Here is a 14,330-nt window from a genome sequence, read left to right as displayed (position 1 = left end):
AAAGGCTGCAGGTGCGGGTCACAGTGGGCCGAGTCCAGCTGGAAGCAGGACCGCTGAGGCTGGGTCCGGAAAGGCTGCCCACCCTGTGAACGCACGGTCGCCTTATCCGGTCTGGCCTCATGTCCTCACCATGCAAATATTTAAAGCAGTGCTTGGTGCATGGTGAGCAGAGGCTGGTACCTGATCTTAGTACTTTTCTTTATCAAATGTGGTTTTGTATTTGGAACACACTGCAGGAAGCATATTTTTAAATATATTTTTATTGATTTCAGAGAGGAAGGGAGAGAGAGATAAAAACAGCAATGATGACAGAGCATCATTGATTGGCTGCCTCCTGCATACCCCCTATCGGGGATCTAGCCCACACCCTGAGCATGTGCCCTGACTGTGCTAGGGGCAGAGGCCTGGCAAAGAAGAATTACTGAGTAGGCTGAGGGGCAGGGACCACGGGAGAGAAAAATTGCTAATTGTCTCGCTAGAAAAGCAATGTGTTATGATTAAACCCAGCCAGGTGTGATGTTGCTTTCCTCCCGTTTGTACTTGTAAACTTTATGAGAACTTTTACCCAGCCAGTATCAGAGATGGCTAATGAACCGCTTTGCAGTTTGTTTTTTTCTTTTCAGAAATACTTTGTAGTATTGCCGATAAAAGGCTTTGCTGTACTCTTGGTCTGCACTGCAAGCTGCGAGGCTCTTACGCGGCTGTAGTCAGCTGGCCAGCTTAATAAAGGCTCTTAAAATTTAAATTTTGAGTCCGTGGTCTATCTCGCTGATTGAACCCATAACATTTGGGGGCTCGCCCAGGATCCCTAGCAGGGGTGAGAGGGACCCCTTATTTAGGGCAGGAGGCTCTCCCTGAGCAGGGGTGAGAGGGACCCCCTATTTAAGGCAGGAGGCTCTCCCCCACTTGTCGCCGGGCACACAGTGAGATACCCCACATCCCTCTGGGGAACGACTACCAAGGAGGCCTCCAGTCCACCCAAAAACTTTCAATTCGGAAACCGAGCCACCTGGACTCTCGAGAGAGGTAAGGACTGGTCGTTAAACAGGAATTGGGACGTCCCACGGAAGGACCTATACAGAGGGCTGGATGCAGCAGTACTGCTGGTCCTGACCCGCGGCCACGACGATGGCCGGGGTCCCTGGTTCGTGCGGCTGTAGGCTGCACTGGGTTTGTCTGTCTGGTGTTTGTTTGTCTTAGTGTTTGTTGTCTTGGTGTTTGTCAAAATGGGGCAGTCGTCGTCTGCTTCTGTGTGCAACCCGCTGCAATGATTTCTTAAGAATTTTCAGGACTTCAAGAAGAGAGCCGGAGACTACGGATATGATGTTAATGCTTTTGATTTGCAGAAATTCTGTGAACGGGAGTGGCCCACTTTCCAGGTGGGATGGCCGGACGTAGGGACTTTTGATTTAACCACTGCTTATCGGGTTCACCATGTTGTCTACGGCCGGCTGGGTCACCCCGACCAAATTCCCTGTATTCAAGTGTGGGTCGATATTTTGGCTGAAAAACCAAGGTGGTTAAAGAGTTGTCAGAATAAGAAAAGAAATTGGGACAGAGACAGACAGTCCTCTTGGCTTCAGCCCAGAAGGGCAAAACCCCCTGTTCTGCAAGGTCCGGGTGAGGAGGCACTCCCCGGGGTCAGGCCGCCTCCCTATGTTCTCCAGGCGCTGGATCCAGGTGAGCCCAGGCCTCAGGCCCAGGCCACGCCACCGGCTCTTGACCCAGAGCCCCTGCCTCCCCCGATGCCACCGGCGGGAGGGGCTTTGTCATCCTCCAACCCCTTCAGTCCGTCCCATACTGGACAGGGAACGGAATATGGAGCTTCCGGGGGTGTTGGGCAGGCGGCCCCAGCGCCTCTCCTGCCCGTGAGGCAGGCTGGGCCACCGGACCTGGGCCTGGACGGCCAGCCTTTCATGATTTATGTCCCTTTTCCAACTAGTGACCTGTACAATCGGAAGAACCAGAATCCTTCTTTCTCCCAGAACCCACAGGGGTTAATCTCTCTTTTGGAGTCTGTGTTTTTTTACCCATCAACCTACCTGGGGTGATTGTCAGCAGTTATTGCAAACCCTTTTCACTTCAGAAGAGAGAGGGTCAAGGCGGAAGGGAGGAGATTTGTACTGGGTCCGGATGGGCAGCCTATATCTGACCAAGACAGATTAGAGGCTGTGTTTCCCTCCAGGCGGCCCAACTGGAACCCCAATAGTGAGAGGGGAAAGGAGGCTCTCGATCGGTATTGCCAGACTCTATTGGGGGGGCATCCGAGCTGCTGCTCTGAGACCCACAAACCTCTCTAAGGTGACAGAGACAGTCCAGGGGCCTATGAGAGCCCGGCAGCTTTCCTTGAGAGGCGGTGCGAGGCCTATCGGGTGTATACCCACATTAACCCTGATGCCCCGGAAAGTCGGAGGGCTGTCATTGTGGCATTTGTTTCCCAGTCGGCCCCAGATATTCAGAAAAAATTGCAGAAGTTAGAGGGCTTTGAGGGGAAATCAATCTCTGAGTTGGTTGAGGTGGCCCAGAAGGTTTTTAACAATCGGGAGGACCCGACGGCATGTTTAAACACCCGATGGCAAAGGTCCTCCTGGCAATAAATGAGGGAAAAGGCCAAAGGGGCCGGAGAAACAATAAGAACAAAGGAGAGATCTCTGCAAACTGTTTGGGAAAAACTGGGGAAATTCCCATGGCCAAACCGACCAGGTATGGCTGGGGGGTAGAGGGAGGGGGGGGGCATCCCTGGGTCACCGGAGCCAGGGGTTATGGGTGCGGAAACTTAGCCCTAGAGCAAGAGTTATGGCACACTGAACATTATGTCTGCCCCCGGGAAGGGGGTAGTAACTGTGGAGGAGAGGGTGACTTCTATTGTGCCTCTTGGGGTTGTGCGACCCTAGCCCTATGGAAAAAACCTCCCACCGACAAGCTCCTCCGTCCGAACAGAGAGGTTCGACCTGGGGCCCCAAAGAACTGTGCTGTCGGAAATTGTAACCCCGTTTTCCTCATGCCTCTCGCCTGGTGGACTAACCAAAGGTAAGGGGGAAAGACGTGGGGACTAAGACCCTATGTCAGCCGCCGAGACCCGGGGCAGCTCTTCACCATTCAACGCCGGACTCTTCCCCGGTGGCTCAACCCGATCGGCCCCTTGCATCCCCTAGACAAGCCAGAGAGGCCCAGCCAGTCACAGCACCCAGCCCCAGCCAAACCTCCTGGTTCCCCTGAGTCACAAAAGCCTGAGAACCCCAGCCCTACTCCCCCTGCAGCCCTGGAGGACCTACAACAGCTTTTGGGTACAGGCGCAGGAAAACCAAACCGGCAGCTGCTGGGAACCTAGACTTAATGTTTTCTTTCCTGAGTCACACTTCCCCAAACCTGACTGCGGATTGCTGGCTGTGCCTTAACCCTGAACCCCCTTATTATGTTGGGGTAGGGGCAGGGGCCCAGCTCGGGAAGGACGCCTCTGCCATCAGGTACCTTTCGGCAGAAAGTCTGCCAGTTGGACTGTGTATGTGGGGACACAAGCACCCAGGACTTACTCTTGGGGACATCCTGAACCCAGGGACTTGTGTGTACCCTATGAACTACCCCCTTGGCAGTTCCACCTATACAGATCTATGTAATTCTTCTATCATACTTCAAAAAAATCATACAGGAGGGACCCCCACCTACTTAGTAGGGCCAGAAGGAACTTGGTGGGCATGTACAACTGGTGTAACCCCTTGCATCTTCTCTCCAGTCCTCCAGAATCCGACGGACCCTGGACTCTGCATTCTAACTCATATCCTCCCTCAGGTGTACTACTATTCGGGAGAAGGGGGCCGAGAACATTTGAACCTCGAACCCAAAAGGGTTAGAAGGGCCCCCATCCTAGTCCCCCTCCTTATGGGAATAGGACTAGCAGGATCCACGGCCATCGGAACAGCCGCCCTAGCAACCGGCCACCAAAATTATAAAGAGTTAAGCAGGCAGGTAGATCAAAATTTAAGCTCGCTTGAAAAATCCGTTAGCCAATTGGAGGACTCCCTCAGTTCACTCGCAGAGGTAGTATTACAAAACAGACGAGGCCCAGATCTGCTTTTCCTGAAGCAGGGAGGCCTCTGTCTGGCCCTAGGGGAGACCTGCTGTTTCTACACCAACCACTCGGGCGTGATCAGGAAAAGCCTTAGCCAGCTGCAAAAACGGCTGGCTGACCGAGAGGAGGCTAGAAGGGCTGAGGGCAATTGGTACGAGAATTTATTTTCCTGGCCCCCCTGGCTAACTACCCTGCTCTCCTCCTTGGCAGGACCAGTCATTCTACTCCTCCTAGGGCTAATATTTGGCCCCTGCATTGCCAGATGCCTCCTCAATTTCATACAAAATCGAATACAGGCTGTAAAGTTAATGGTTTTACACACCCAATACTCCAGAGTCTTAGAGGAGGGCGCTGAATCAAGGATTTGATTCAGGCATAAGACCAGTAGGGAATGTGCTAGGGTGAGGGACTGAGGCATGAAAGGGTTACGGAATGTGCTAGGGGGAAGGACTGAGGCATGGAAAGGTTACCGATTGTATTAGGGTCCGAGATCGTGACAGAGAAAAATTGCTAGATTGTCTCAGAAAACAATATATTATGATTCACCCCAGCCAGGTGTGACTCCGTTTACCTCCCCTTTGTTTTTGTGAACTTCTAAGGAACAGCTAATGAAATGCTTTGTAGTTGTTGTTTTTTAAACATTATGTAGTTTTTGCAATAAAAGATTTTGCTGTACCCTCGGTCGGCACTGCAGGCTGCGAAGCCCCTTACTGAAGGGACGCACTGTAGTCAGCTGGCCAGCTTAATAAAGGCTCTTAAATTTAAATTCTGAGTCGGTGGTCTATCTGGCTGATTGAACCCATAACATAAGGAGCCACGATTGCTCCCTGGCTTCCAGCAGACAACAGGCTGTCAGTCAAATGCAGAGTGATATTGGGGGACAGGCTTACTGAAGTAGGGACCTGAGGGCCGGTGGTCATAGGGGAGACCATTGGGGGTGTGGTGAAGTGAAGGGGTGCCATGAGGGCAGAAACGGGGCCATGAAGACACTATGTAGTGAGGGAAGGCACTTGCTACCTGGGAAGGGTTATCTGTGGAAGAACCCCGACACGCAGATAAATGTCACCTTGTGGCAGCTGCCATGATGTGACAGGGTTACCTGTGATTGTTCCATGTTTATTTCTCTCCCGGGCTCCAAGATCCCAAAAGAGCCCATGCATCTGCCTTCAGTGCCTCTTGGGCTTGAAAATGTCTAACTCCCAGGCCTGGCCTCTTTCCCTCTAATCACATTCTTAGATTTAATGTTCTCCACCCAGTTGCTGAGCTAATCCCTTCTTTTCCAGTGGAGACCCACCCTTTCCTCCTGGGAGGGACAGAAGATGGAATCTCTCCGTTTGCCCTCTAGGAAGGCACTGTCTGCCCTCCAGCTTGTCTCCTTTTAAGTCCTAAATTCTCCCAGAGAAGAGTCTTTCCATCTCTCTTCTCTCCAATGAAAACATCCATCTGTTACATGGCCCTTGGTCATTCACAGGGTTCCATTAGGATGGCTTAGCCCCACGCTGCCCAGCCCTGACCCTGCTTCTCATGGTGATTCTGTCCTGACCTCCCTCAGAGAAGCCTTGTTGTCTGAAGGGCCCCCCACATCCTCAAACAACCACCGCCTGCTCCTAGAAGGAGCTCATGAGCTGCTGTGTCACCTGATATAAAACCTAAGTGACAACTAGATGCATGGACACATGTCTTTTTTTCTTGCGACTGCCACCATTGTCTTCTCGCCTGTTTTAGCTGTGGATAATTTGGATTACTCTAATGTGGCCAAAGATCCCAGCAACCATGCTCTCAGGTTGTGTTTTTTTTCCTTTCTTACATCAGGAACCCATTACACCCTTCACTCTCTCACACCAAGTAGGATAACTATGGGCCATCTGTCCACCTCAGTCAGTGCCTTTGGAAGGAATCAATGAGCCAGTCCTCAACCTTGCCCCTCCCTAATTTTCTCTTTCCTAAAGGGATATCTGGGTCAATCAATTAATAGGGAGAAATGCATAAATCCCATTAGGATTATGGGGTTTAGACCAGGGGTTCTGATTGGATGTTAGCATTTGAGAAGGTGTATAAAAACCTCAGGCACCAGAGGAGATATTCAGAGTGCTGCAGCTCTACAGTCAGTGCCGTGGTTCTCCACCAGGTCTGAGATCTGAGCCCCAGCCAACCTGGTTACAGCAGGTGAGTTACTGACCTCAGCTAAGGCAGCCGGCCTCACGGTGCACGAAGCCTGACCTGGCATGACGAGCTTTCCTTATTTTCTTTCTTTCTTTCTTTCTTTCTTTCTTTCTTTCTTTCTTTCTTTCTTTCTTTCTTTCTTTCTTTCTTCCTTCCTTCCTTCCTTCCTTCCTTCCTTCCTTCCTTCCTTCCTTCCTTCCTTCCTTCCTTCCTTTCTTTCTTTCTTTCTTTTTACATTTTTATTGATTTCAGAGAGGAAGGGAGGGGAAGAGGGATTGGAACAGCAATTATGAGAGGGAATAAATTATCAGGTGCCTCCTCTTTCCTCAAATGGGGATGGAGCCTACAACCCGGGCATGTGCCCTTGACCAGAATCAAACCAGGGACACATCAGTCCACAGGCTGAACCGGTATCCACTGAGGCAAACCACCTAGGGTCCTTTTTGTTTCATTACAAACTAACAGATTCAATGCTTTGAATTCACCTCTAAGTGTAGCTTTACCTGAATTCCAAACATTGGATTTGGGCTTTGCTTTATTTTTAAATGTCTAAACAAGCTGATTCCCTGACACACACTCCCTACTGAACTCAATGAAAACATCTTAGCTGTTGGGGGTTTTATTTTTGGACATTTTAACTATGTAGTTTGTGTCCCAAATGGGTCTGAAACTTACCCCCAAAAAGGTAGGGGTCAGCTTTTAGGCCCCTGAGTACCCACGTGCTAGTCAGACTGGAATGAAAGATGTGGGTGCTTCTGAGATGCTTGTCTGGGGGCCTGCAGGGGAGAGCTATGGCTCTGTGGCCACAAGCCCAGAATGGGACTCACTAAACTGAGGCTCTCACCATTGCCAGGCAGTGGCTTTGGCCCTGAGTTGATTCCTCTGAGGGAAGGGGCGTGAGTTGATGGGGATCAAAGGCTTGGCCTGACAAGGATGTCTTGTTCCCTCGACCTTTCTGCAGGATTCCTTTCTGAGAGCCTTGAAGATGAGCATCCGGACGCCACCCACACTCCGGAAGCTGGCAGCGAAGCGCCTGCTGAGGGACCAGGCCTCAGCCATTGCCGCTCTGGAGTACCTGCCCGCTGAGCTCTTCCCATACCTGTTCGAAATGGCCTACCGTGGAGGACGCCACCCCCAGCTCCTGAAGGCGTTGGCCCAAGCCTGGCCCTTCACTGTCCTCCCTCTGGGGGTCCTGATGCAGCGTCCCCCTGATCACGCCCCAACCAGGGCCGCGGGCTTACAAGCCGTGTTTGACGCACTTGACGTTCTGCTTGCCCAGGAGGTTCGGCCCAGGTAAGGCTGCTCCCGGTGCCTGGAAGGGTCCTGACGGAGCATCGGGGAGACAGTGGCGGTCAGGGTGTTCGGAGGGCCTGAGGGTGGACCTCAAGCTTCTGACCGTGCCAGTGAGGCTCGGGGAGCCCTTGCACACTGCCCAGCTCACTGTGGGAAGTGGAGGAATGCCTACTGGGCAGGGGCACCTGCAACACCTGCCCTGCCTCCTCCCAGTGGGACTTAAAGGTACTCCAAGTGCTGAGCAGGAGGGATGGAGGGAAGGAGATGAACAAAGCAAAGCAGAGGGAGGAGGAGGGCAAGGGAGAAGCTGCCCCTGGGATTCAAAGTCGAAGCTCAGGGAGGGGGTGCCGTCTGATTGCTGCCTCAACTCAGACGCTCAGTCTCATTCGGACCTGCCCTCACTGAGCCGATCTTTTTAAAAATATATAATGTTTATTGATTTCAGAGAGAAAAGGAGAGAGAGTGATAGAAGCTTCCGTGATGAGAGAGAATCATTGATCAGCTGCCTCCTGCACACACACACACTCCCCCCACCCACTGGGCATTGAGCCTGCAACCCAGGCATGTACCCTGACTGGGGATTGAACTGTGACCTCCGAGTTCATAGGTCGATGCTCAATCACTGACACACACAGTCCATCAAGCACCTCAGCCAATGCCCTGTTCACCTGGAGGAATCTCAGCTAATGTCCTCTTCTCCCCACAGGAGGTGCAAACTGCGGGTGCTGGATTTAAGGAACACGGGTGCCAACTTCTGGGATATGTGGCTTGGAGTCAGCACCGAGACTTGCTCACTTAGAGAACTACTGACCATGCACAGCTCCGGCCCTGGCATGGAGCACCCCCTGGCTCCCTTGGAGGTGTTCCTAGACCTTACCTTCGATGAAAGGGACCAGGATGAGTTCTTCATGCACATCATCCAATGGGCCCAGCAGAGGGAAGGGTCGCTACACCTGTGCTGCAAGAAGCTGATGACTTTCGGGGCGCCCTTCCAGAGGGTCAGGAGGGTCCTGGATGGGGTGCGGCTGGGCTGCATCCAGGAGGTGGAAGTGAACTGCACCTGGGACCTGTCCACCCTGGGGGCTTTTGCTCTCTACCTGGGATCGATGAGTCACCTGCAAGAAATCCTTCTCATGGGAAAGTTGACTGCGGACTATGTGGAGGAAGGGGATGAAGAGGAGGAAGGAGAGGAAGAAGTACAACAGGAAGAGGAGCAGGGGTTGATGGGGGAAGAGGAGTTGGAGAGGGAGGAGCAGGAGAGGGAGGGTGAAGAGCTGATGGAGTGGGAGGAGGCAGAGGTGCAGGAGGAAGCGGTGCAGGAGTGGCAGGAGGCAGAGGTGCAGGAGGAAAGGGTGCAGGAGTTGCAGGAGGCAGAGGTGCAGGAGGAAGGGGTGCAGGAGTGGCAGGAGGCACAGGTGCAGGAGGAAGGGGTGCAGGAGTGGCAGGAGGCAGAGGTGCAGGAGGAAAGGGTGCAGGAGTTGCAGGAGGCAGAGGTGCAGGAGGAAGGGGTGCAGGAGTGGCAGGAGGCACAGGTGCAGGAGGAAGGGGTGCAGGAGTGGCAGGAGGCAGGGGTGCAGGAGTGGGAGGAGGCAGAGGTGCAGGAGGAAGGGGTGCAGGAGTGGCAGGAGGCAGAGGTGCAGGAGTGGGAGGAGGCAGAGGTGCAGGAGTGGCAGGAGGCAGAGGTGCAGGAGGGGGAAAGGCAGGAGCAGGAGGAGCAGCAATCCTTTTCCGAATTCCTCTCTCAGATGCTCAGGCTGCGGCACCTCCGGGACCTCGAGCTATGTTCTCTTTCCTTCCTCCCAGGCCGCCTGGACCAGGTCCTCAGGTGAGTTGGGGAACAGTGGACGCAGCTCCAGAATGGCAAGGGAGGGCCTGAGTTGCTGCTTTGAGGGTGGTGGCCCGTGAGCACCTTAGAGAAGCGTGTTTTAAAATCTGCCTGTCAGGAGGGGTAGCAGAACTGGCTCAATGAGTGACCCAGCGAGCCGGGGTCCGTGAATTCTTCCTTAGGGAGACATGTCTAAGTGACCGGGACTGAGGAAGGGGGAGGGAGAAGGAAAAGCCACATGGGAGGGAGCATTTCCAGACAGAAGCTCTGCCCACTGGCCATGTGAACACACGTGAGCCTGTCTCAGCTTCCCCACCTGTCAGAGGTGGTCTGGGCTCCAGGAAGGTCATTAGTAGGAAGGAAAGGCAGGATTCCCCAGCGAAGGGAGCGGGAGGGAAAGGACTGCTAAGAGTGACAGGTGGTTTGTGGTAGAAGTCGCCCCTGCAGACTGGCCTCCCAGTTGTCACTGCACAATCTCTCTCTCTCTCTCTCTCTCTCTCTCTCTCTCTCTCTCTCTCTCTCCCTCTCTCTCTCTCTCTCTCTCTCTCTCTCTCTCTCCCTTTTTTAAATCCTCACCTGAGGATATTTTCCCCACTGATTTTTAGAGAATGGAAGGGAGGGGAAGAGACAGTGAAACATCTATGTGAGAGTGACACATGGATTGGTTGCCTGAGGCTCATGCCCCAACCAGGGCCAGGGATTGCGCCTGCAAATGAGGTGCATGTGCTTGAGTGGTAATCAAACCTGAGACACGTCCATGCAAAGGCCAACGCTCTATCCACGGAGTCAAACCTGTTAGTGCCGTGTTTGTGGTGTATGTATTACATGAACTAACCTCATGTTGCCCAGATATCTCGGGCCTGGAGCCCAAGCCGTGGGCAGAAGGAAGCCTGAGTTGACAGCAGTCTTGGGTTTGTCTCCCAAACTTAAGGTTCAGGGATGCCCACCCTTAACCTGGACACTGGGCCGGGTTCTCTGAGCAGGTCCCGGGGTTTTCCTTCTGTCCAGCGCCCTCCAGAGTGCAGTGCGCTGCTTGGCAGCTGAGGACAGGAGCTCTGGCCATGTCGTGAACTTGTCCCAGCCTAAAAGGAGACCGGGTGTCCTCCCTGCTGGCCTTCATCAGAGTGGGAAGACAGCCCTGGGCTCGGGCAAATCCATCTTCTGTCACCTGCAGGACCCCCTCCACCGGCTACCCCGTGCCCAGGCACTAACCGCTCTTTCTCTCCCCAGGTGCCTGCAGATTCCCTTGTACAAATTCTGTGTAATGTGCTGCCCGCGGCTGACGCATTCAGACCTGACACACCTGTTCCAGTGCCCGAACCTCAGGGAGCTGAGGGTCCTGCATCTATTTGGCGTCGACCTTGCGGATTTCAGTGAGCCCCTCCGAGCTCTGCTGGCGGCAGTGGCACCCACCCTCCAGTTCCTGGGTCTGGATAAATGTGAGATGGCGGACTCCCAAGTCGAGGCCATCCTGCCTGTCCTGAGCCACTGCCACCAGCTCAGACACTTCACCATGTATATGAACAACTTCCCCGTGGCCACCGTGGAGAAGCTGCTGCGCCACACAACCGGGCTGCGCAGTTTACAGCGCGAGGTGTACCCGGTCCCCCTGGAGGGTTACAGGACCCAAGGGACCGTCAACAAGGAGAGACTCGCCCTGATCCAGGCTGAGCTCGCGAGGGTACTGAGGGAGTTAGGACAGCCCAGGACCATCCAGCTTGCCACCAAGCGTTTTCAACATAGGAAGGTTTATGCGGTGGTATTTTCATGACATGGCGCCCGTGATGTGCCCCTGCAGTGACCGTGCTCCCTGGGTGCACCCAGAAAAGCCTTCTTTCTGGGCCTTTGGAAGCTGAAACCTCAGACCGGGGTGCGTTATGCAGGGGGCACCCACGTTCCAGGTTCATGCTCAGTGTGAATGGGGAAACGGAGGGACCCAGCCCGGGTACAGGATTGCAGGGCCAAAGGTTGGGGAGTTCATGGGACCTCAAAGGCAAAGTGTGCTACAATCAGAAACATGGATCTGATTTGCTTGGGGACGGGGAGAGGTATTTGGCCTCCAGCTGCATGTGTGGGAGGCAATCCTGTGTGGATGGTTGGAAAGGAATGTTCAGAAATAAAGACCATTTCAAAGGCCACCATCTGGTCCTCTGTCACGTATTAACCTGTCTCCCAGTTTACACCTCAGGACTCTCCAGTTCCTGAGGAAAAGAGCTGTGGAGGCTCAGGATCACACACTGGAGCTGCTGGGATGCGGTTCAGCTGCAGGGCTCAGCACCAATTTGTCACTCCCTCCAGGTCTTTCCTTTTCTCTGGGCATCTCTGCCTCCTTGTGGCTGCTCAGTGGGTGGATACAATGGGACATGCTAAGTGACCCACCAACCCGCGAGGTGAAGGGGACTCGCTGCTGGGACTGACCCTGGACACGAGACGTCCTCATGGTGCTGCTGGTGAACCCCCAAGTCAGGACTTGTGCCAGGAGGGGTTCAGGGCACAAGGCAGGGCCTCCAGTACCATAAGGTCTTGTCCACACAGCAAAGAACTGCGCCACTGGGTGCTGGGTGCTGGGAGCCGGTCCATCCTTGCTGCTTGACACAGTCGCTGCAGGAAAGAAACACCTGCACAGCATATGTTTCAAGGGACCTGGCGTATATGGCATACTGTTTTTAATGTGTTTGCTCCCCTTCTTGGCGCTATGTGTTTTAACCAAGGTAACCTCTCCGAGAAAGGTTGTTTCCCCAGGTAGGGATTTTTCCCAGAAGTTAGGGAGGGAAGAAAACCCCTTAACTTAGTGCCAGGTGGGTAGTTAATCACTTTAACTATGAACAATCATGCTTAAGCTACATAATCTTTACTCCCTGGAATGGAGGTAAGAAATACCCTAACCTTTGGAATAGAGATTGATAGGATTAAAATCAACTGGTATAAATACAGATGTAACAAAACCTAGACACAGAACCTAGACAGAATCTAGTGACAGAACATGGCAAAAGATCTTGGACAGAAACTGGCCACAGAACCTAGAGACAGAACCTGGCTACAGAACCTGGATAGAACATGGCAAGAGAACCTGACTAGAACCTGGTGACTGAACCTGGCTGGAGAACCTAGCGAGGGAACATGGACACAGAACCTGGCTGAAGATCCTAACCAGAACTTCACTGGAGACTCTGACAAGAGAACCCGGCTATGATGATCACCTGAACGCTGCCTCTGTGTCATTCCTTCTTCGCCGACTCCGTCCACACCTTTGGGGATCCCTGGACCTGCTGGGGTTGGACCCTGGCAGCTGGGCCTACCAGCCCATGCCTGTCAGCCTGGTGTGGAGGAAGTAACGTGCCTGTGGCCAGGGAAATCATCCAAATTCCTTTGATCGAAATACGAAAGTCTCTGAAACCGGTTTGGCTCAGTGGATAGAGCGTCGGCCTGCGGACTGAAAGGTCCCGGGTCCGATTCCGGTCAAGGGCATGTACCTGGGTTGCGGGCACATCCCCAGTAGGAGATGTGCAGGAGGCAGCTGATTGATGTTTCTCTCTCATCGATGTTTCTATCTATCTCTCTCCCTTCCTCTCTGTAAAAAATCAATAAAATATGTTTTAAAAAAAAAGAAAAGAAATACGAAAGTCACTTAGGCACGTAACACTTTTTCTTAGTATTTCTACACCACATAAGATGTAACCCTGCAGACAGGTTATATCCATGGGAATTGGCTTTATTCCCATAACCCTTGCTCTGTCTCTCTCTACAGAGGAAAGCTGGAGAAGCGTGTTTTAATTCAGCCTGTCAGGATGGGTAACAGAAGGAGTGGGTAAATGGGTGAGGTGCTGCCTGTGCTAGGTCCCTCTGTTAGGCAGTGTTCTGCCGACTCACCCACAGGGTCTACATGGAAGCATGTAAGACATTTCTAGGAATAGGCTCATACGTTGAGCGCTATCATCTGTGCTTCGCAAACTGGAGAAAGCCAATAGTATAACTAGTCCAAGTGTGGAGGCCTGAGAACCTGAGGAGCCCGTGGGTAACCACCTCCCTGAGGTGTGGCGTTCCCCCGCTGCATCGGATGGGTGGGTACGGGCGGCAGGAGTGGCGGTGTCCGTGGGAAGGGACCGGCTGTGCTCAGCTGTGCTGAGGGCACGTCACTCTCCTGGACTCTCGGGATTGTGCTTCAGAGGCTGAGAGAGCATCTTGCATCAACCCCGAGAGGCGGGAGGTCCACGCGGCCCTGTGGCCCGGGTGGCTCAGTGGTTCAGCATCGCCCAGTGAACCTGGAGGTCGCTGTGCGGCCCAGCACTGACTGGGGCGGGCGCTGCTCAGTGAGCCCCAGAGACTGTTCCATCTGCTCCCCAGACTTCCTTTCTCAAATATGACCCCCTCCCTCCCCTCCCCCAGCCCTGACAACCACGTTCTCATCTGATTCCACGCCCTGGACTGTTGCAGGTGCCTCAGGTGCGTGGGGCCCCCGCAGCGCCTGTCCTGCTGCGATGCCATGTCACTGAGCAGTGTCCTCAGAATGCCCCTGTTGAAGGAAACACCAGGTGCCCCCACAAACGTTCGTTTTTTTACAGAAGCTAGGTCTTCCTAATAGTGAGCACGTGGGTCCATATAGATTGAAAAGGCCTGGGAACCCTCAAGCACCCGTAACACAGCTTCCTTCAAGCCCCCTTCCTTCTGGGAAATTATGCTAATTTAATGGTCACCACCCACATATATTCCTACCGAACAGCAAGCTCTCATTCTGCCCCTTCTCAGGGAGGACCAGCTCAGATAACGCTGCGGACAGCTCACAACCGGGGGACATAGAGAGGTAGGAAGTGGATTTTATTCCTTTCTTGTATCTGCTTCTGAGAACCAGACAGCATCATCAGAGGTCTGTAGGCAGCCTCACCAGGGTCCCTTGGTAATCCAGAGCTTTCATAGCACGGGCAGACTCTGGGCACCCCTGGGTCTTGTATCGGGGCCCCAACTCCTGGGGGCCGGGCCCAC

The 14,330-nt window shown here is 53.4% G+C and overlaps 1 protein-coding gene across 1 annotated transcript; it reads left to right on the top strand.

Annotated features, from left to right (window-relative positions):
• Nucleotides 1-7,217: 7,217 nt before the first annotated feature.
• LOC132226819 (PRAME family member 8-like) lies at nt 7,218-11,121 on the top strand. The gene is made up of 4 exons (XM_059681239.1): nt 7,218-7,525; nt 8,232-8,682; nt 9,271-9,350; nt 10,581-11,121. Exons 1-4 carry the CDS (start codon nt 7,218-7,220, stop codon nt 11,119-11,121), a joined length of 1,380 nt encoding a protein of 459 aa, XP_059537222.1.
• Nucleotides 11,122-14,330: the final 3,209 nt, after the last annotated feature.

This window comes from Myotis daubentonii, chromosome 2 (genome assembly GCF_963259705.1).
Source record: "Myotis daubentonii chromosome 2, mMyoDau2.1, whole genome shotgun sequence".
In the NCBI taxonomy this organism is placed as follows: Eukaryota; Metazoa; Chordata; class Mammalia; order Chiroptera; family Vespertilionidae; genus Myotis; species Myotis daubentonii.
Note: the sequence above shows the minus strand (reverse complement) of the source record. Positions and strands in the feature narration are given on the sequence as shown.

What these genes read in the sequence shown, in the direction of transcription:
- LOC132226819 (XM_059681239.1), top strand. Translation starts at nt 7,218, where the DNA reads ATGAGCATCCGGACGCCACCCACACTCCGGAAGCTGGCAGCGAAGCGC. An exon ending in GCCCAGGAGGTTCGGCCCAG is followed by an intron (nt 7,526 to 8,231) that starts GTAAGGCTGCTC and finishes TTCTCCCCACAG; the next exon opens with GAGGTGCAAACTGCGGGTGC. An exon ending in CGCCTGGACCAGGTCCTCAG is followed by an intron (nt 9,351 to 10,580) that starts GTGAGTTGGGGA and finishes TTCTCTCCCCAG; the next exon opens with GTGCCTGCAGATTCCCTTGT.